Raw genomic sequence first — 21,171 nt, forward strand, 5'->3', positions numbered from 1 at the left:
AAATCTAATTGCTTTAATTAAATTTTTCCCCACGTCAAGACAGGCAATCACAAACAGCAAATGAAAATATTTCAACAGCAGTAGGGATGTGGTTGGAATCTGGTTCTTCTCTAGTAGTACCATCATATTTTAGGTTAACAACTCACACCTAGTAAGCAGGAGATGCACAGAACTCCTTGTCCTGTACCATCCCAGAAGAGATGCCAGAAACCACCACATTAGCAGCCCAGGTATTCTTGGTATCCCACCCACGGCAGCAGCTGGCTTCTTGAGAAGATCGTACCTGCTCTGCTTGTAGATGTGCAGTTGTAGTTGGGGAGAGAAATTACCTTCTGCCACTTGAACTACAATGAATTTACTTCAATTCAGATTTTCTCCTGAGGCATCTCAAATCACAATTAAGTTAACTTACTTCAAATGGAACAACTTTATTCATAGAAACACTATCAAAACAGTAGGTAGAGAGAATGCAACCCAGCATTTCAGAGATGAGCTGCTAAACCATATGGGTAACCCATCTCAAAGTTTGCGGACCATTATAATTAGTTCAGTTACAGACTCAAACTGTGGTAAGTGAATGTGATGACCAGTTTACCACTGCAGACAATTGGCAATATACAGTCTAGTGCTTTCAAGATGTAATTATTAATTTTCATAACATCTACTCCGTGGGCAGGTTCCACCCAAGTATATAGAAAAAGCAAGTAAAAAAACCCCACACCTGAAGCCCCTAATTAGGAAAAAACCCATAACCTTCTGCAATAAGTGACAGGACACCATTAAAATAGGACTTCCTATTCTACTGTGTACCTATCATAATGCCTTGGTAGCTACTGGATTACTAACAGATTCATTTGGCTGTAAAAACTGAGACAATTAGGTAGACCAGAATTAATCTATAGAGCTTCAGTAGGAAAGAACACCATGAAACGTTGACACCTTTGAAATCTGAGTGCCTCAAATACCTCAAACCAGAAAATAAAGAGCATGATCTCAGTTTAAAGAAAAGCACTTTTTCCCAATTCCAACAGTATGTAAGAACTAGACTGTTATTTCCCTCTAGCTGCCATCCTGGATTTTGCCAAGTGCCCAGGAAAGCAGCACAAAGAGGAGCGTCCATGTATATGCAGAGGGAGAGAAGGGGTGAAAAGCAGTTAGAATTTTAGAAAAATCCTGCAAATACTCAAGTATTTTTCCTTCCCTAACTTCCTTTTCCCAGGCGGTTTCTACAATAAAGACCTTTGCAGACATTTAACTTCCAGGATGATTTATCAAGCCATAAAACATTATCTCTGGTCACTTTCACTACAAATCTGTGCACACCTAAGACTGTTTCCCAATAAGGCAGAAGATTCTGCAGTTAATCGGAGAAGCCTCCAAGAAGGTGAAATTAAACAGTTTCTGTGGAAGTCTGTTGGAGATGGAGCACTCAGTGATCTGTTCTTGAAAAAGTCTTGAGAATCAGTAACTTTAGATATTCCCATATGAAGTATCATTCTAAACACAGGATGAAGATGAAACCAAAACATTGTAATAGCCCAAGTAAAAAAATCTGAACTCCTTCCCTGATACATACTCCATAAATCACAATAAACTGATTTATTTTATCCACCTTGTAATACATCTTCCTTTGTGTCCTCTCATACTCACACACTTAAGATACGGAATAGACATGAACATATTTCTGGTACTTACTTACACTGGGAGCTTGAGAATGATCAGTTAGTCAAGATGTTAAATGGTCTGTGAAAAGACAGCCAGTTACTCCAGACCATCAGACAACCAACTGGCCCGGCCTTTAAAAGACACCCACACTGCTGACAGGCTAACACTGCACAGCAGAACAGGAGGTTTTGATGGTTAAAACTGCAGACAAAAACTAACTCTACATTGAAATATACAGTTTATTTTCTCAAAGTCAAGCAATACCATTTGTCAGTAGGTAAGCGGCAAGTGTCAGGCAGGAAAACTGTATTTTCACTCTGGGCTGCAGGATCCAAACCGCTGGAGAAACACAGGGGAAATCTTTCACTATACAAGGAGATCTAGAATTGAGAACATAAGGTGAGGGAACAGCCATCCCGAGGATGCCAAAGGCAAAACATTAGCACCAGATTTTTTTTGAAAAGAGACAGTATAGCTATTTACAGATTTACATATAACATTGGGAGGCACCCACCTTCAGGTTCCCAGGGTGAGAGATTTTCAACAGTTTTAAAAAAAAGAGAAAAAAGAGAGAACGGTGTCTACACAACTGTTGTGTGAAAAGGATAATACATATAGCATTCACAATATTGCTACCTTTTATCAGAAAGATCTAAATCAAAGTACTGTATACAAACACATTGTAATTATATTATTATTCACATTTCACATACACATTTCAGAGTAACCACAATATGTAAAATCTTTAAAATGCCACAGATAAAACAATGCACACTTTTCTCCAAGCTAAAAGACAAGCATAATTTATTTGGGAATTGTTTAGTTTGGGGTTTGTTGTGGTTAAGGGATAAGTTTAAGGACAAAGGGATCACTTGTCCTAGGAACATAGCAGCAAATAACTGTGAGATGCCAGACACTACATTTCTGAACTGGGAGGAAGAAACTAAGGTCAGCTGTAGGCCTGGTAAAATGGAAGCTCCATTTGACCTCAGCTGATACACATCAACATAATTGCATTAAAGATTTGGTCCAGGTATACACAGCAGTGCACTATAAGGAGAGGCAACGGTCCTTTTAACATTTGCACCTGTCTGTAAAGAAACTGGGTCAACAAGACTTTTGCTCCCCAGTTCCCCAACTCACAACGAATTCACCGATCAGCACCTCTCTGGTTCTCTCACTGCAAAAGAGCATTCAGGTAAGAAGGACAGAAAATCTTTTGTGAATGCTGCTGCTGCTGCAGGAATAGTGAGAAAAATTATCTTCTCTCTCTTTTTAACACCCTAATTACTTGTCTTTTTCAACCTGCTTAGCTACAGACTGGCATTCACATGCACCTCAAAAATGGCTTCTTGTTGGGCAACCTGTTTGTCTATGATGAGATGTTTTCCGTACTACAATGTAAATGCCATAGACACGAGGTCATCCATCCTTTGCCTGCAAAACTTTATCTTAAAATAGAAATTGACCTTTAGACACTACAGAATTTCTCTGTAGGTATCTGAGCAAGTCAGTGTAACGGTTTACTGTGCTAAAACATGAGTTAGCACTTCTTTTTAGAGCTATTGGAAATAATCTGTTATAAGTAAATGGCAGCATTCCTAGAACACAACCAGTAATCTGATACTGTGAACTACCATCCTCTCATTTATCATTGCGCAATGGAAAAAACAAACAAACAAAACCCACTTATGTTCACAGTTACAAAGCAGAGTTGCTCCAAGTAATGCACAATATTTACATGGCAGAAGTTGTTTATATTGCATTTGGTAGTCTGAGAAAGACAAAAGAACGAACAGCATTATGTAGGTCAACTGCAGTATAAATTAACTGTCTATATAAGACCATCACATTGGTGAGCAATCAGAAGAAATACAGAAGCAGTGTCCTTAGCCTACATTTATTTTCATAAAGTGTAGTGGTTTTGGGGAAGAAGAATAAAAACATGCATAAAAAGTACAAGGAAGAGCAAACATGCTCTCTAAATAATTTAGATGAGAAATGTTTTGAACAAAATCAGCACAGTCCTTCCAGTCTGTTTCTTAAATCAAGTACAACTTGGTAAAGAAAATCACTTGCGCTGCAGTAAGAAGGTGTAGAACTATGTCTTGAAAAATAGTTTTAAAAATAAAAATCTTCAGCAAGGTAGCCATTAGGTGATTTGCGAGCTGGTTTAAGAATTGTTTAACGGAGACTGATTATAAAGTTATTTTCTGAGAGGGAAAGTGCCATCCTATATACAATACTACAAAAAAGTGTCTGATGCCACAGGATCAGAGTGACACTACATTTCAGCAATCTGAATATATTAGCTATAAGATGCATGCTTCCCCTGTTTAATGTGTCTTAAAAAAAAAAATTAAAAAGCCACTAAATTTAGAGCTTCTAAATTTGTGTGAATTCATAAATTGCTGTTGGGTTTCCCAGCAGTCTGTACAGCATCTGAACATAAAGAAAGTGTACAACCTATTCTAAGAAACGTTGTTTGCATGCACAACTGCCACAGACTTTCAACTTACTGAGCAGAAAGGTTAAGAGTCTGTTCTTTCCTGTGGAGGTGTCTGTAAGTTAAGCAATGAGAAACAGCTGTAGAGTCCAGCAATAAAAATGTGTTCTAAAAAATTAAATGCATCATCCCAAAGAAATGAAAGAGAGCATTATTGCTGTTGAGAGAGTTATTCTTCTCTTGTACACTTGTTTCTCTACTGGACACTCAGACAAGCCAAGATACTCATTCGTATTCTTGGAAACTCCCCCATCCCTTCTTTCTTTCCCGTTTTTCACATCCTTGGTCAAACACAGTCCCCTTATTTGAGCCGTTCTGGTTGGAGACTGTCGGTCAGACACTTCAGCTGCTCTTCCCCCAGCTTGATCTTGTCCTCAAGCTCTCGCTGCTCAATGATGAGGGCCGACTTCATTTTTACAAAGTGCTCATAGTCTGCTAAGTTCTCCTCACTCAAGTAGTTCGCCAAAATGTCAAAGACAATGCGCTCTCGACGATCCAGGTTTTCCTTCAGTTCTTTTGCATCTTCATGTTGCTGGGTCAGCAGCTTCTGCTTCTCCACCAATGTTCGCTTAGGAGAAAAGAAAAACAGTTAAATAGTCACTGGGTTCACCAGGTTGGGACAACAGCTTCAGTGTCTCAAATCTGTTTTATCTGCAAAGACAGACTTTTCTGAATACTTAGAGAGGTGGAATAAGATTGCTGCTTGAAGTTTATTCTAATAAAATGCATTAACGAACAGGAATAAAATGGAGTGAATCAATGAAAGATGCACTATTAATTTCTATTGGCCTCAACAACAAGAACTTCAAAGACTACTTTACTATGCAAGAGTTCAAAATAGGTTTATAAAATACAGTTGACTTTGAGAAACATCCAAGTTCTACAAATTAAGACTTCACTCAGCAATGTCTTGCATCTTCAATACACAGCACTGAACTTCCACACTGAAACAGATGTGGTCAGAGAACCCAGAAACACACTAATTAATGGAGTGATTTGTTCTTACACAGCTCCTTTTGTGTTAGGACACATGATCCTACGACACTGTGGTATTTTGCAGTACTGCTGCAATCTGCACAGCTTCTCCATGAGACATGAAGTTGTGTGGTCTTAAGACAAGAGCAAGAGCTGGAGCAAGACAATAAGAAGGAAGGAAGGAAAAAAAGCATAATCTTCCCAAAAGGGCTGTAACTTCCTGCTTTGTGCCCTCAACAAGAGAGAAAATAGGATAAAGGAAGGCTGAATGGAGAACACACAAAGCCATATGCCATTCACACATATGTACAAGCATGAAGGCTGAGGTACATCTCACCCAACTTTGTGTGCCTACACAGCAGACAGCCACACCTGAATCGCTCAGCTATGCTCCTTTAGCTGTATTTGGAAAGAAACAGGAGCATTATGAATCTGACCTATTTCAGATGTCTGCCTAGAAGCGATCGCCTTTTGCCAGCGACAGAGCACAGCTGGCCTACTTGAACGTCAAGAATTCCAATACAGACTTCTGAACTTAATTAAAAAGTGCCCCTAAGAGGTACCACTCCATAACTTGTAGCTTTGCTTCAGAGATTAATTTTCTTTGAGAACCTATGTCTTCAAATAAACCACAGTCTGTTCAAATAAATGTGTCCATTTTTTTTCATTTGGACTTTGTGTTAAATCATACACGCTATAATAAGCCTAAAGGATTTACAGAAAAGTGGTTTTCTAAACTACAAAACATTTTCAAGATGGAAGTATGAGACAAAGGGGGATACAGATCGGCAAGCTTTAACAGATCTGTCTGTCAGAGTTGCACACGTATCCTGTGCTGCGTCTCTCGAGTCCAAGGGTTGGACTCGATGATCTCTGAGGTCTCTTCCAACCCAGTCGATTCTGTGATTCTGTGATTCTTCTATAGACAACACAAAGCTCAGGGGGTGAAACACTTTCAGACTTGCGATCTCAATGTACTTAAAATACACAGCCTAGGTTAACTGGGGGTTCAAGACACCTATGGAAGACAAGTCACAGAAATCACACATTATTAGAAAAAACAAATTTCAGTCTTCCTTTTAGTGTTTCGCAGGTCAAAAATCCCACAGCAAGTTGAAAGCAGACCTATCTGCTGGAAGTAGAGGGAAGTACTGCCCTCCTAAATTCACCAGGGGAACCAGCAGCCAAGCCCAAACTCAGGAGCATGGCTAGGCTGCTCCCCAGGGCAGCCCTGCAGCTTGTGTCTACACCGAGCAGCAGCAGAAGAATTAGAATTCTATGAACACAAGAGGGCATATATCAACCAGCTGATGGCTCAGTTGTAGAGTTACCTGCCTAATCTTGGGATGAAATACCTGTTTTTTGATGCATTTGCTATAATTGCCAACAGACACAAGACCAATCAAATGTTTAGTCCTTCATCAAGGAAAGTAGACACTACATTTGTATGAACTTTGCATGACACCTTAGCATCTCTGCCCTTTTGGAGGTTTAGGGAATACCTCAGAGAAGTGGGATGCAGAAAGGCAGAAGGCAAATGAGATACCTCCTGAATTGGCTTTTACCTCTGTCAAAGATGAGTGACACCACAAACCCTGTTTTGAAGGGTAGAAAGAAAAACACTGTAGCAAGCTCAAGACATAATTCTTGAGGAGGTTCTTTGAGCAATGGATGAATGGCTTACCAGGCCTAAAAATGTAAACGATGTCAGATAGTTCCACTTGACTGTTTTCAACCAACCAAAGCCAAACAGAGGACAGAAGGATTTATTTTTTTTTTCCGAGTTAGCATTGCTTTGAAGCCCCAGCCAAACACGGGCCATCTGAAGCTCCTTGGACGGAACAATCTTTGGCTCCTTATATTGAGAGTCTCTCTCAAGAACTGTTCCCTCCTTTGAACCACAGAAATGGCCTCAAGTTGTGCCAGGGGAGGTTCAGATTGGATATTAGGAACAATTTCTTCATGGAGAAAGTTGTGACTCATTGGACCAGGCTGCTCAGTGAAACATTGGAGTCACCATCCCTGGGGGGGTTTAAAAGACATATAGATGAGGTTCTTAGGGACATGGTTTAGTGCCTGAGTTAGGTTATGGTTGGACTCAATGATCTTAAGGGTCTCTTCCAAACAAAATGATTCCATGGTTCTATGATTCTATGAAGAGAAACTCCTTCCATATATTTGACTTCCCAGAATCCAGTTCCTAAATTACTATCCCTGGTGCTCATCCCTACACTTGTAATACCAGGTATTGTGGGTCTGGGCACCTGATCACATCTGTGGACTGCTGGGACAGTGCCTTAGGGTTCTCAAAACACTCTGGCTTGGACTGATAAGGAAAGCCACAAGAAGACACTGGTCTCACTGTGTGGAAGGAAGGGGGCTGGTGGCTATTTCAGATGAAGCCCCTTTCATAAGCTAAAGTTGAAATACTTGATACTGTTCTTTGTGGCAAAAGAGACCTATGACAGACCATCTAATAGTCAAAATATTAATTCAGCAGTGATTACTTGCCTGCTGACAGACTGTTTATTTAGAAAGCCTGCTGAGATGTTGGTGGTTCCTGGAAAGTGCAAAACTAATACACCAGTGTTTATAAGATAACATCAGCTTAAAAAAAAATAAAAAATTAAAAAAAAAATAATCAGTGATCACTAGGGCTATGATCCCCAGGGTGGGGGGAAGTAATCTCTGTTTTGTTTATATGGTACATTAGTATAAAAATACCAAAGGACAACAAAAATGCCACACACACCAGTCTAAATTCAAATACATGCACATGTATTGTAATGCTACATGCATTGTATTTATAGTCAAAGTACCTGATGACTCGATCCATCTGAAAAGTATCTCTGATCGACACTTTTAGATGTACTCCCATTTAGATATATTACTATGGCAAAATGTTGGTGTCAGTGCATGAGAAGATGAATGGGGATTAGAATATATTAGGGATTTGGATTTCTGTCTAAATTTGACAGCAGAGCACACAGACAATTTCTGACTGCCCTTACTCCACCACCTACTCAACTTCTTCCTTTTCCACGCCTAGGTAATAAGCTATTTTTATCACAGCTCTCACATGGTGTTTCCAATATGCTCGGATAATCTGGTAGCTCTTTCCTCAGCTCACACACCCATCATTGAGCCCTTTAGGCAACTGCAACCACGTTTCAAAAAAAAAAAAAAAAAGTCTAAAGAAGGATTAAATTTCTTTAAATTTCAGAAGCTTTGATCTGCCCTCTAATAAGCTGTCAAATACCTTCCCTTTGCCTCAGTCAGAAAGGGGTCTGGACAGCCATTAAACAAGTATGTTTGGCAGCAGCCAGGGCCAAACAGCAAAAACACGCTTCAAACTAGTTCCAGCACTTACCGGTTCTTATTGGTGAAACAAAGGAGCACGTTCAAGAAACACAACGTGACCTACAGCCCATGGAAAAAATTCTGCTACAACACTCAGGTGGACTGCTGGCATTTCAGTTCCCAGCTACAAGCCAAAAATTCCACTTCAAATTCATTTAACTGCAGAAGCTATACTCAATTGACATGTACCTGCCTGTCACCCTCTCTACTTATTTTAGCCTTTAAGTTTCACACATGTCTACATCTCTCCTTTGGTGCATATCTGTATCACTAGATATCTGCTTCCCAGCTAATGCCTGATGGGATCTGGAGCTAAACAAAGTGCTGCCAGCAGAGGTGGGATCCAAGGGGTAAGAGCACCTCAAATACTCCTGACATTTTCACATCTACTGGGATTCCTCCACATCACCTCTGGGCTATTCTGGTTGAGTAAAACATGTTTGCTATTGAAAAATTCTTTTTGCAATGCCTTCTTCCTTCTGTCATTTCTTGCTCTTGTCCTTGTCAGGCATTGTGGAGGAAGCTGAAGTAGATGAGAAACATTTTTTTTTAACAACTTTATAGATTTTTAATCAAGATCCTTGTTGAATCTAAAGAAGTCTGTAAGCTTTCTGCATTACAGCACAAAGTGACACCCCTTTTCCCATACTGAACTGTTGAACTGTTAGAGTATTTTTGCCTCCTTTTTCTACTCTTCCCAGCAGTTCCACTTTTTAAAACTTTTGCTAAGAAGTCTGTTTTCCACTATGCTGCACTCAAACCCACCACTTTTTCTTACCAAGCCACTTGTAGTTTTAGCATTTCAAGCAAAAGCAAGGCAAAGAGAAAAGCTTTAAGAAATCTAAAGAAAATGACCTTATGAGATTTATCCATTCACTACTGCTCATCTTGAGCTGTGCAATTCAGATAAACAAAACCAGGCAAAATCCCCCCGAAACATCAGGGTCACTAAATGCAGTGATATTATTACTGGTCTTTCTCACCCGTTCTTCTGGAGAGGTATTTTCATCCAGGTTATTAAGGGCATTTTCCACTCGGGCCAGACGACCTGACAGTGACAGCAGGAGGTTGACCACTTTGTCAAGGTCGCCGATAAACATCTTGAACTTGTCAAACTCATTTGATTTGCAGACTTCTTTCACGATGGCCTCTACCTCCTCTCCCAGTATATTGTTTGCTTGGATGTCTTCCAGAAGCGTCTCCCGTGCTTCCCTCAGAACCTGCAGCTTCCTACTAATGCTGTCAATAAGTTCTTGCTGTGGAAAATAAAGGGGATGAGAATTTATTAGTATTACTGCATCTTTCCCTGCTTCTGAAAGTCACGTGAGAAACCTAGTGTTTTAATACATTGAAACTCCCATGTGGCTTTGACAAAGAATGCATTACAAATAAATATATGTCTAAGTGTATGTCTAAGGTCTACACCTCTGAATTCAAAGGTTCAGGATGTAGGTCCATGATGCTCGGCTTGAGACCTGTGTTAAAGCAATTTACCTTTGTGACAAAAGATGAAGGACTTAACCCTGCCCCAGAAAGCATTCCTGCTTCTTCTCTAAACAGCTTCAAAGCCTGCTATGGAGCAGCATAAAGCACAGCACATTCTTTTCTCTCTGAATACCAGGTCCATAATACCTTTCTGAAGAGCTACACTTCAGAAGATAAACAGTACCAGGAAAACAATCCTGTATTTTCCACATGATGCAGTTGAAACTAGGGCACTGCCTAGCTTTTTCTTCCTTTCTGCATAACATTAACATCCCTCCAATAGCAGTCTTTCCACTCGCAGAAAATCTTAGCGTTAACACTGCCTTACAACATTTCTGCAGGGAAATCATAATCCCTGTGGCACAGAACCGAGAACAAAATCTACTGCATTGCACAAACCAGCCCTGTGTGAAGCTGTGCAAAGTGGCTCTACCAAAAGACCAAACAAGCATCTTCAGCTGTCACTGTCCTATGCCAAGCAAATATGTCACCTCACCAGCATTTTGTCAGGGTTTCTCTACTATAATCCCCCACTGCATGAGATGTATATGCCCTGGCTTAGATGAAGCACATCAGGTGCATCAGCAGCAGAGCCAGACTAAGAACCTAGATCTCTTCCCTCAGTGACCTGTGTTTCATCCTTCTAGCTGGGCCACCTCCCTGCATTTGGGCAAGAGGGCTTGTTTCTTACGTGTCCATTAGCTTTTTTGTGCGCACAAGTTGGGGAAGTCAGTTCAGCTGGTCTTCTACCCTAACATAAGGTAAATCACACCCTAGAAAATGCCTCTTTATTTTAAATGTAGATGCCTATTTAGTATCCAGCTAATTTCAGGTGAGAAAATCTTCCAAAGCATTCTCTAAATATACATCTCTTCGTTCAATTTCTAAATGAAAATTACATCCTTTAAAATAGTCATTATTTCACAGTACCCCTTCATTTTTTTTTTTAAATTACTCATGACATTCTTTAGGAACTCTGATTTCTAAATGCACATTTGATTACAAGCCTTCATGATTACTAAGAAACATACTGATGGCAGCTACCACTCTCAGGCAACACTGAACAGTCATTGCCAATTTGCTTTGGGAACAAAAAAAACTAACAACAACTAAAAACATCTGCCATCTTAACAGGAAGCAATTACACCCTGAAAATTTAACAGCCTTTTTGAAGGTAGAAATTCAACACATAGATCATCTGAACTGTTTTTCTCCTTTTTGATTTAATATACTCAGGCCAGGTTAATCTGGATTTGGGTCATCTCTTAGTCTGGGTGCCCAAAAGATTAAGGTAGTAAGCAGTTCTACAGATGCCTGCTTTACTGACTGATTAATCTGCAGGATTTGATTTTTCCCCCCACTTCTCTCAATGCAAATGCAGTTTGATTTGGATTATGTAGGTCACAGTGCTACACTCTCATTTCCCTCGACATGCACATGCACAACACTGCTGTTTCACTGACTGAAACACAACATGATACTGTTATGCTTTATATTACTATCTTGAGTTTTTCCCTTCTGCATCTGTGCTATGACTTTCTCAAATGAAAAAAAATCCATATGAGTGCTCAGTGTCTACCAATCTGGTGTGACAATCCAGATTAGCTCACTCATAAGGCTTGCTTCTTTAAAAAACAACCAAAAAAGCAATTTTCCCACTAGTTTCCTATTTAGCTGTCCCCAAGCAGCTGAAGCTAGCCTTTAAAAGGCTGTTTTGGCAGGTGAGAAGGCCGTAAGTACTCACCCCTCTTTAAGACTGTTGTATCTATTAAGAGCTGGATTATTCCAGGCCAGGCTGGACGGGACTCTGAGCAACCTGATCTAGTTGAAGATGTCCCTGCTCATTGCAGGGGGTTGGACTAGATGAGCTTTCAAGGTCACTTCCAACCCAAACTACTCCATGGTTCTATGATGATTCTGTGATCACTGATTGCTTTGGATGCAGAAACTGTGAGCTCACTACAGGCTTTTGCTAACAAGCAGAAAACCTGTATTATATCCACTGAACCAGAAGAGCTCCAACCTATATCTTGAAACTGTCAGATGAATAATTTATAGCTGTGAATTCTGTACGAGTAAACAAGAAAACAATAAAATCTTATCTTTTTCCAGTAATTCCTGCTGGTCTGACTAGCAACACAGAAAGCAGCTTAGCAGAGTCCTGCTTAGGTGTTTCACTGCTCGGCGTGCTTCATGTAAATTAATCTGCTCTCCGCTCATCACCCCATTACATATGAAGTTCAAGGCCCAGAAGCAGAAGAAACTTGGTATTCTTAAATTATTTTTACGCTCTTCAGGAGTTGCTGAAATTTTCCTAAAGGCAAAGGGCACAGGTCCTACTCAGCCACACACAGATTTTTCCTTACTACAAAAACTAGTCCTGCAGTGTCTTCAACATCTGTTGTTTTATAATTGTGGTAAACTTACATTAAATTCTGTATATGAGACACACACATTCCACTCCTGCTAGCTGGGAATAGAGGGGATGATCTCAAATTAAAGAAAAAAAAAAAGAAAAAGAAAAAGAAAAAAAGTCTCTATATGAAATTCCCACACTTATTTCAAAAGAAAAACCAAACCAAAACAAAAAATAAAATAAAAGAACAACAAAAAAAAACCAAAACAAAAGTAACCACCACACATTTCTGGTTTGCAGAGCAGAGAACGACAAATATTCAATCATTTCACAGTGGACTGCAATTAAGATATCTCATAACAGAAATTACCAATTTCTAGGAATCAAGGAACATGTTCTGGGTGTATGCCTCCTCTAAAATAATTGAAGTCGTAAAGTGTGCTATTAAAGCACTCGGGTCCTTAATGATCCTTTGTTAAACTGTTGCCAAGTATGCAGAGCTACGCCAAGTTATATATTCTGGTTGTTTTATAAAAATGCCTTGACCCACTTACTGTGAATCTTACACATTTTCTGACAAGATCCAAGATGAAAACCCACTGAACTGAGTGCTCATATCCTAGTGCTTGTGGGGGAACAGGGAGAGAAGGAAGCAGCAAAGTGTGTGTGGCTACGACAATATGTATATTCAGAGAAGAAGATAGGGGAGCTCTGCTAAGAGCTCTTCATTAAATACTTCTTATCTCATATGATTAGTGGTGCATCCTGGAGCTGGGGGGAGATGGAGGGAGGAATATGTGAAGGGTGGACATGATTTTCCTGTTAACAGACACCAGCACAAATAAATGGCACTTTTGCTTATAAAAGCTTTAGTATTTAGTTTGTTGGGCAAACAAGAAAGGCTTAATTTTAACACCCCACCCCCCATACATAAGCTCCATAATTAATGAGGGGGAAACTAATTCTGGCAAAAATGATGAATGTGACCATCATGTGTGGCACTAGATAAAACCAAATTATTCCAAATGTAGTGAAATCCTCAATTTGTCTAAGTAGTACAGCTGCTGGATTCAGTGGCCCTCTGGCGAGGGGGTAAGGGCAGCTCCCCTGCTGCAGACAGGCCAGGCCCCGGTGCTGCAGCTCATATCGAATGGGAGTGATGGATGCAGCAGGGGCAGAGGCAGCGGGGGGGAGAAAAAAATGAACAGCACGGTAACAGAAAACACTACAGCCCCCTCGAATGCAGTGGCACCCACTCCTGCACTGAACCAGGGGTAGAAATCTCCTAAGGAATCTCTTCTGCAGGGACAGGAGTTGGACACGATCCTTGTGCTCCTTTCCAACTGAGGACATTCTGAGGTCCTTTCCAACTGAGGACAAGGGGTAATGGGTTCAAACTGGAACACAAGAGGTTCCAGTTAAATTTGAGAAGAAACTTCTTCTCAGTGAGGGTAACAGAGCACTGGAACAGGCTGCCCAGTGGGGTTGTGGAGTCTCCTTCTCTGGAGACATTCAAAACCCACCTGGACATGTTCCTGTGTAACCTCATCTAAGTGTTCCTGCTCCGGCAGGGGGATTGGACTGGATGATCTTTTGAGGTCACTTCCAATCCCTAGTATTCTGTGATTCTGTGAGTTACAGTCAGATACACAAGCACTAGTGGTTCTTTGTATATAGCAAGTGACAGATATACACTAGAATCTCAAATGGAAAGCAATATTTGAAAATAACCTCTCCAAAACTTCTCCCCTTGGGACCTTCTAAAACGTGTATCGAGCTGCAAATAGCACCTAATATGAATTTCCTAAATTCACAGTTGGACACCTAACACCAACCCCCCCTTAAAAAAATGGGCAGATTTTCCAAGTGATCCTGTACATCTATAACGCCTTTTATTTAGGGGTGTTTACCTAGCAAATTCACCATTAATGAAATGCATGCAACCACGAGCTTCCCATTACACTTTTAGAAAGGCATTTTACCTTCTTTTCTGACAAGTCATGATCCAGCTCGTCTTCAGAATCATCCTCACTCTGCTGCTGTTGCTGCTGCTCCTGCATGTCCTTCATTTTAATCAGCAGCTCTGCCTTCGGTGCAGATGTGCTGTAGTAAGTAGAATTGGTTGTCAGGGAGATGGCAGATGGCGCACTCTGCTCCTCTTTCCTGGTAAAAAGTCAAAACTTTCATTAACTGCCATGACATTCTAATTGCTGCAAGGAAATAACAGTCTTTTAGAGCCATCATTTCACCAAGCAAGCAGGGGGTTCAACAGAAAGCCATTATCTACAAAACCAGGATAAATAAACACTGGTTGTGAAGAAAATTTATATGAACTCAGAACGTGCCCACCAAAAGCTAAAAATGAAGTAGTGCAGAAGACCTCTCACCATTACAATGAGTGAAATGGACCCAAGATATCTCAGTTGGAAACAAACACGAAGTTACATTTTACTAAGTAGTACAAAGACCCCAGTGTCAAAGAGAGTATTTTTTAAGACTGCTGAATGTGGGATAATACAACATATTTATTTTTTTGATTATGGAATTACACGCAAACTTCTCAAGAAGGCTACAACTTAATTTGATAACTCGTATCAAGCAGACAAAAGGACTACAGAACACTAACATGGATGGAATTTAATGGAATTCAAATATTTTCCTACTTCGTTCTTATTCACTGCCAGGAAACGCCTCATGTCCTCTTTGCCTTTATAAATTTTCATCACATAAAAAAAGCTAAAATACTGTTCCTTCTCCATCCAGTTATTAGATTTTTGTAAAATACCTAGTAGCTGTGAAAAGGGAGAAGTTAACTATTCCTTCAGTTCTCACAGAAATATTTTGCAACCAGGTCCTGGGAAACTTCTCATATTGTACACCACTTCTTTTTCTGTCATTAATGGCATCACTAGCAGTATTATGCTTGACTGCTATCCTAATGGAAAAGGCTCTGAAAAGCCCCAAACCTCAACGGCAGAAGATCCTCCCCTTCAGTCCCCCCGGAAAACCGACACACTTCAGACAGCAGCCTACAAGGAAACGCTGGCCTACGGAAAGTAATACTCACTTGTCCTCTGAAATTTTTGGAGAAGGAACTTTTGGCAGGAGCTTCCTGCGCTGCTGAGCTTCTTCTAGGAGGTGTTCATCTTTAGGAAATATTCCAACCATCAGATCCATTGTTGTTTTTATTTTCACATTAGGATCCAGTATGTCTGCTAGAGACTTATCTCTTCCCACAATCTCTCTGGCTAGTTCCTCTGACTTCCAGTCTTCAAGAGTCTTCTCTTTGGCCTTTACATAGCTGACTGCTGGTGGGGCAGCACTGCTGTCCTTCAAGTTGCTCCCAGGTTCTTCAGCTGGTTGAGGGTCAGCTGGTTTGGTTCTGGCTTCTGGCTCTGGCTCTACACCTTGCCTGGTGTAGGCACAGAATCGTGAGTAGGATTGCTCAGAAGTGCTGAGTGTTTTAATTTGGTCCTTTTCCAAACCACTGGGTAAAGCAGGAGGTTCCATAGTACTGGCAAGACTTTGCCGGCTCTCCTTCTCTGCGCTGCTCTCAGAATGAACTATCTTGATAGGAACCATTTTCACTGTAGTGTTGTTGTCTATAACCTTTTCAATTCTGGAAAATATGGAAAATTCATCTTTAGAAATGGAAGAACTAACATCTCAATTCTTAACTGCAAATCAGAGGGGAAGCCCAAATACAAAAAAGGTAGATAAAGAGATACAGGTAATAGAATATCCCTTGCACTGTATCTCAAACCTTAAATCTACACGTTTGCTTTTCTGCTCACACATTTTACATAGTATTAATTCATTTGTAAGTAATCCTAAAAATCAGCCTTGCACAATACTCACGGTACAGGACTTCTCTTTGTTTCCACGAATCTGAGGGTCCAGTCTCAGCAGCCAGGCCCCAGATTTGAGACAGTGCTGATGAACCAACTTTTACCCCTTTGCTGCCACACATACGGATTAAAACGTGCCCGGAGCTCAACCTCATTGCCTCACACAGATCCAACAGCGGCCTCAGCTTTTGGCCTGACAGGCGGCTTAGCTGCCTGGGGAGTTTGTGATACCCTCACATCAATTCCCAGCTCTTCCAAGGGAAGAGACAACAGACCAGATGGAAGCATGCTGCAGGCTACATCTTTGCAGAGCTACAAGAATAACAAATAATCACACATGGAAAACCTGGAAATCATTCAAATCTTAATTACATGATATAAAAAAAGCCAAAAAACAAACAACTGTATTTATAAAATTTCACACAAGATACGGAAGTTGAAGAAATAGACCCCACCACAGTGTCCTAGTTTTTAAAGCAAAAAAAACTGCCACTGAAGAGGATAACACACAATTCTGGATACTCCCTTTTTAAAGGAAATTTATAGCAACATTTGTGTACTGCATAGCACAAAGGGTCACCTTGGACATTCAGTATGGCAAGCTATTCAAAAAGGAGACTAACTCATATTTTCAAATTGGACAATAACATGTTAAATAACATTACTGAAACATCTGTACTGTATGTAAACCATGCAAGAAACTGAAGTCTAGTTTGGTGGTTTTGAGTTTGCAGAAAGTTTAAAATTATTGTCATAATGTGGGTTTGGAAGCTCTACATCAACTAAAGGAACATTGCCTACTAGCTAAAATATCCAGTTTCATCTGGCTGGGTTGTTTGCTGCCTTCCAGATAAGTGAGCAAGACATACTACGGCTCTTCCCCTCTAAGCGTGGGTGTGTCACTTTCTTTAAAAATAAACTTATACTTTATTATGCTGTACTTTTCTGCTTGACTTCATATTTTTCAGAAGTTGTATCTTATATTTTAAAGGTATATTTGCTTCTGAATCAATGTGCAGCCTTCCAGTAGGTATTTACTTTCCTCAAGTGCTTTGCAGACATGCTTTGACATACTAATCCAATTTTGGGCAGGTTTTCCAGCCCGTGCTGAATGCCTCCCACCACTCCCATTCTGTTGGAGTGTTTCCATTCAAGGAGACTGTCATTTTCAAGTGCTTGCTCCTGTGTCTGCCACTCAGCCCCAGCTCCCTGCCTGGCTGCAGCGGCACGAGGGGCAGCCCTGCCACTGCTCCAGACCCTTTCTTTTGCTGGCTTTTGAATAAAGCCCATGCCTTTCGGACTCCACCAGACTGTGAAAAGGAACACATTTTTGAATTTGGGGGAAATACAAGATGCGTGCATAAGTGTGTGTAGGGCAACTGGAAGAGAAGCGAGATGGCTGCAATTCTTTACCTAAAATGCCTGGTATTTGTTTTGAGAATCTGAGTACATTCATTCCTCTTAGCCTAGTAAAAGATTTTCAGATATGCAAGGCATGATTAAGTCAACTGATTTCAGACAGAGCAAGGACAGTTCAGCACCAGGTGCCTCAGAAATTCTGTTTCTGCAGTCACTATCCTCCTGGTTTCTGAAGGGTTTCCATTTGTGGAACTGTGGCATGAGATTTGGATTTGCAGCAACTCTGCATGTGGCTATTATGCAGCTTGACTCCAATCACAAGCAGAGTTACTCCTTGACCTGAGTGTATGTTTACTGGAAATTTATTGATGCACATCTACTGATGCACTCTTTTAATCTTTATTTTTGCTAAACAGTCATCTTTGGAAATAGCTGGGTTCTGTACAACACCAATATTTCCCCACACTACACTGTTCTACCTAAAACACTGCAGGAAGCCCTATACACTCAGGTTATCCTGTTGATAAGCACGACACCTTTCTTAAAGAAGAGTAAACAGCTACATGCTGACACCATCAAACACAAGATGCCCACAGCACGCAAACTGGCGTATCCAAAACCTCATATGTAAGGAGCCAACAGAAGTAATAAACCAAACCTAATTAATTGGATATTAAGATAACTCTACTTGACATATTTTGCTTGTATGAAATAAATCCCATATGGTAAATACCATATGGAAAGTTCTGAGGTATAGCCCGCATGTCTTTCCTTTTTTGCCATACCTGTTTTGTTAAGTAACGTAACTCTTAACTGAGGATAATGCATTATGCACAAACAAGAACTGTCTGAGATTAAGTATTTTAAATGTCAACAAAAGGTTGACATTTTCAAGGTTAAATGTATTATCATTCAGATACATGCACATAATTAGGCATGCCTCAGTGCTCACTTCAACATTAAAGCTTAGGGAAAAGAGAAGGATGAATACAATTAGCTTTCTATGCATTCTTACTATCTATGTATAAAGCAATACATTAAGGAAGTTACCACTGTTATCTACCTTTCCACATAGATGCTAGGGTTCACATGACATTGCGCTTCTCATGGTAAACTGCATTATTACTTAATCTTAAAAACACTGCAGGATGAAATACATATTTTTCCTCTGGTTACAAGAGGAAAAAAATCATGGCATGTTTAGGAAAAGAAGTGATTCATGTTTTCTGTGTCATAAGGCACACCAGAGAACTGCATGATTGCGTCTTTTCAACCATTTACATTAGAGCAAAACTATTCCAACTACTTCTGCTCAGAGAAGTAACCTCTCCATTCATGCAGCTCAGAGGTTTTAATTCTTTAACCATGAGCTACGGTGCTGAAGGATTTATGAAAACTAAGATTCCTGAGCTTCCTGGAAGAGTTTGTTCTCTTGAGCGAGAATAACCTTTTATGATGTTAGCAGCATACAAAAGACACAGCAATTAATTGATTTCAGTCAGTTTGTCTAATTGAGTTTATCCAGCCTGGGAAAGGATTGATGTTCGACTGCTGAATCTTCAGCACATCTCAGCACAAGCAGTGCTGCGGACCCCTCCACAGACTACCTGGAGTGTCATCTTCCATTGTAAAAGCAACATGAAACCAGTCATGATTTGTCAGTGTCTATGTACACTTTCAACACAGATGTTCTCACAAAGGATACAGCTTCCCTTCCCACTTCTGCTTTGTCCCTACATTGATTTGTATTCATGCACAGACTCGGGTGGGGGAATGATGACAGGGAATCTTCTGATTTTGCCCAGACTCTCAGTGGAAAATCCATTTGAATTCACCCCTTTCATTTTCTACTAACTGCCCGCTGGGACACCTGAGCAGTATCAGTCAACTAAAAGAAACCACAGACCAGTAAAAGGACTTCAATGGCACCAACTGGAATTTCACACAAGTCTGAGGCCTCTTTAGGACATGCTGGGATGGCTCATACTTAATGAAACAAAAGAATGTGCTTTTAGTATAGGAAATGAACAGTCAACCATTAATAAGGTCTAACTGGGCAAGAAATGTTAATAAAATAGTACAGGAGTTACATTTAGTACCTGGCTGGGTTATCATCCTGTACAGACACAGGAGGTTTATCAGTGAGCTTCTGTGGTGCAAACTGAGGAGAAGGGGACCTTGATGTCTCCATGGCAGGTTTTTGAAGATACCGGTATTTGGAAGATAATACAGACTCTGACCTAAGGTGCGTTTTTTCTTCTAAGTGCTGACAAACATTCTCCGTGGATGAGGCTTGCTGGAGCTGCTGTGGATTAGCACTCTTCAGTTTTCCATTGAAAGCTGCAGGACTCTGACAGAGAGAGGAGCGACTGGCAAATGCTTCAGTGGAGCTGGGGGATGAGGACGGGAAGGGCCGGCTGGGTACTGCCAGCAGGGATTCAGAAGAGGTGCCGAGCAATGGTGCAGAATTATCTGGTCGCCTGTACTTATCTCTTGTAGGTGGTGGTGGCCTCTGAGGAGCAGGTCCACGCTTCTTGTTCAGCAACGCTGGCTCTACCCTGTGGTTTTCCTCTCCTTTGCCCTGGGACAGACAGGAGTGGTTCTCGTTCAAGGTCTGTGGCTCAGAGCAGGGGGGATGAGGCAGGCTGCGATCCTTGCTCTTCTCATTCACGTTTTCCTGAGAGTATCTGTAATCACTCGGCAACGTCCCAGACCTGCCCCGGCTCTCGTGAGGCAGAACCGGAGGCTCTCGCGCATGCAAAGGTCTGACAGATGCCTTCCACTTGTGGCCTAAATGCTGGTCCAGCTGATCCCTCCTCTCCTGTGGGTTTTCCCTCAGGGCCCCTGTGTCAGCTTGCCTAGAGAGAAGAACATGTTGTTAGTGCACTGCTGATTTATTTCCTTCGGTGTGAGGCCACTGCACCGACCTGGGAAGCCTGAACCCTGAGATCACATCCAACACTTAACACCAACTCCTCCCACCTATGGTAACTGCACAGCACAAAAACATCCTCTCATATATGGACACACCCACTGTACCTAATCTAATGTGATGAGTCAAAGCATCACGTCAGGCTAAATTGGGGTTTGGGGTGCCACAGGATGCAACACAACCTTCGGGTAATCCAGGGCGCTGCAATGTGCACAGCACAGCCAAAGGCACAGCACATCTCCAGCACCGATGTGTGTGGCACAGCCAAACGGGCAAATGTGTTTCTTTCTGCTCTGGTAGCAAGTAAAACTGTCTTGAGAAGAGGAATCCTACACTAAAGTTGAATTTTCCTTTTGTTTCAGAGTCAGCAATGAGGTGTGGAAAACAAGCTTCTTCTCTACATGCAACCTTAACACTTCAGTGCCATTTTAAACGTGAACTGAACACCATGAACTTTAATTTTGAATTTGGAGACTGAATTTTTGCATAGCTGGTGAAAAATGAAATGAATGCAAACGAAATGTTTGCCGAAGCTAAAAAAACTGGGTAAAGGAAAATTAATATCTTCTGAAAAAAAAGGCAGAAAAGGAAATTTAGAAATAATAGTATTTTTCAGTCAGGCTTATTTTAAACTTGAACTTTTTTTGCCCTGTCAGCACATGTGACAAACAATGGCCAAAAAGGC

General features: G+C 40.8%; 1 protein-coding gene across 7 annotated transcripts in view; it reads right to left on the reverse strand.

Annotated features, from left to right (window-relative positions):
- Nucleotides 1-1,886: 1,886 nt before the first annotated feature.
- SHROOM2 (shroom family member 2) overlaps nucleotides 1,887-21,171 on the reverse strand; it is a 125,589-nt gene continuing 106,304 nt past the window's right edge. For all 7 annotated transcript variants that reach the window (XM_065073552.1, XM_065073546.1, XM_065073557.1 and 4 more), the window contains 5 exons: nucleotides 19,654-20,412; nucleotides 15,415-15,966; nucleotides 14,330-14,510; nucleotides 9,490-9,762; nucleotides 1,887-4,739 (listed from right to left, as the gene is read on the reverse strand). In XM_065073552.1, coding sequence (XP_064929624.1) covers nucleotides 4,473-4,739; nucleotides 9,490-9,762; nucleotides 14,330-14,510; nucleotides 15,415-15,966; nucleotides 19,654-20,412 — 2,032 coding nt within the window. In that variant the 3' untranslated portion in view covers nucleotides 1,887-4,472. The remainder of the gene's footprint in view (nucleotides 4,740-9,489; nucleotides 9,763-14,329; nucleotides 14,511-15,414; nucleotides 15,967-19,653; nucleotides 20,413-21,171) is intronic.

This window comes from Columba livia, chromosome 1 (genome assembly GCF_036013475.1).
Source record: "Columba livia isolate bColLiv1 breed racing homer chromosome 1, bColLiv1.pat.W.v2, whole genome shotgun sequence".
NCBI lineage: Eukaryota > Metazoa > Chordata > Aves > Columbiformes > Columbidae > Columba > Columba livia.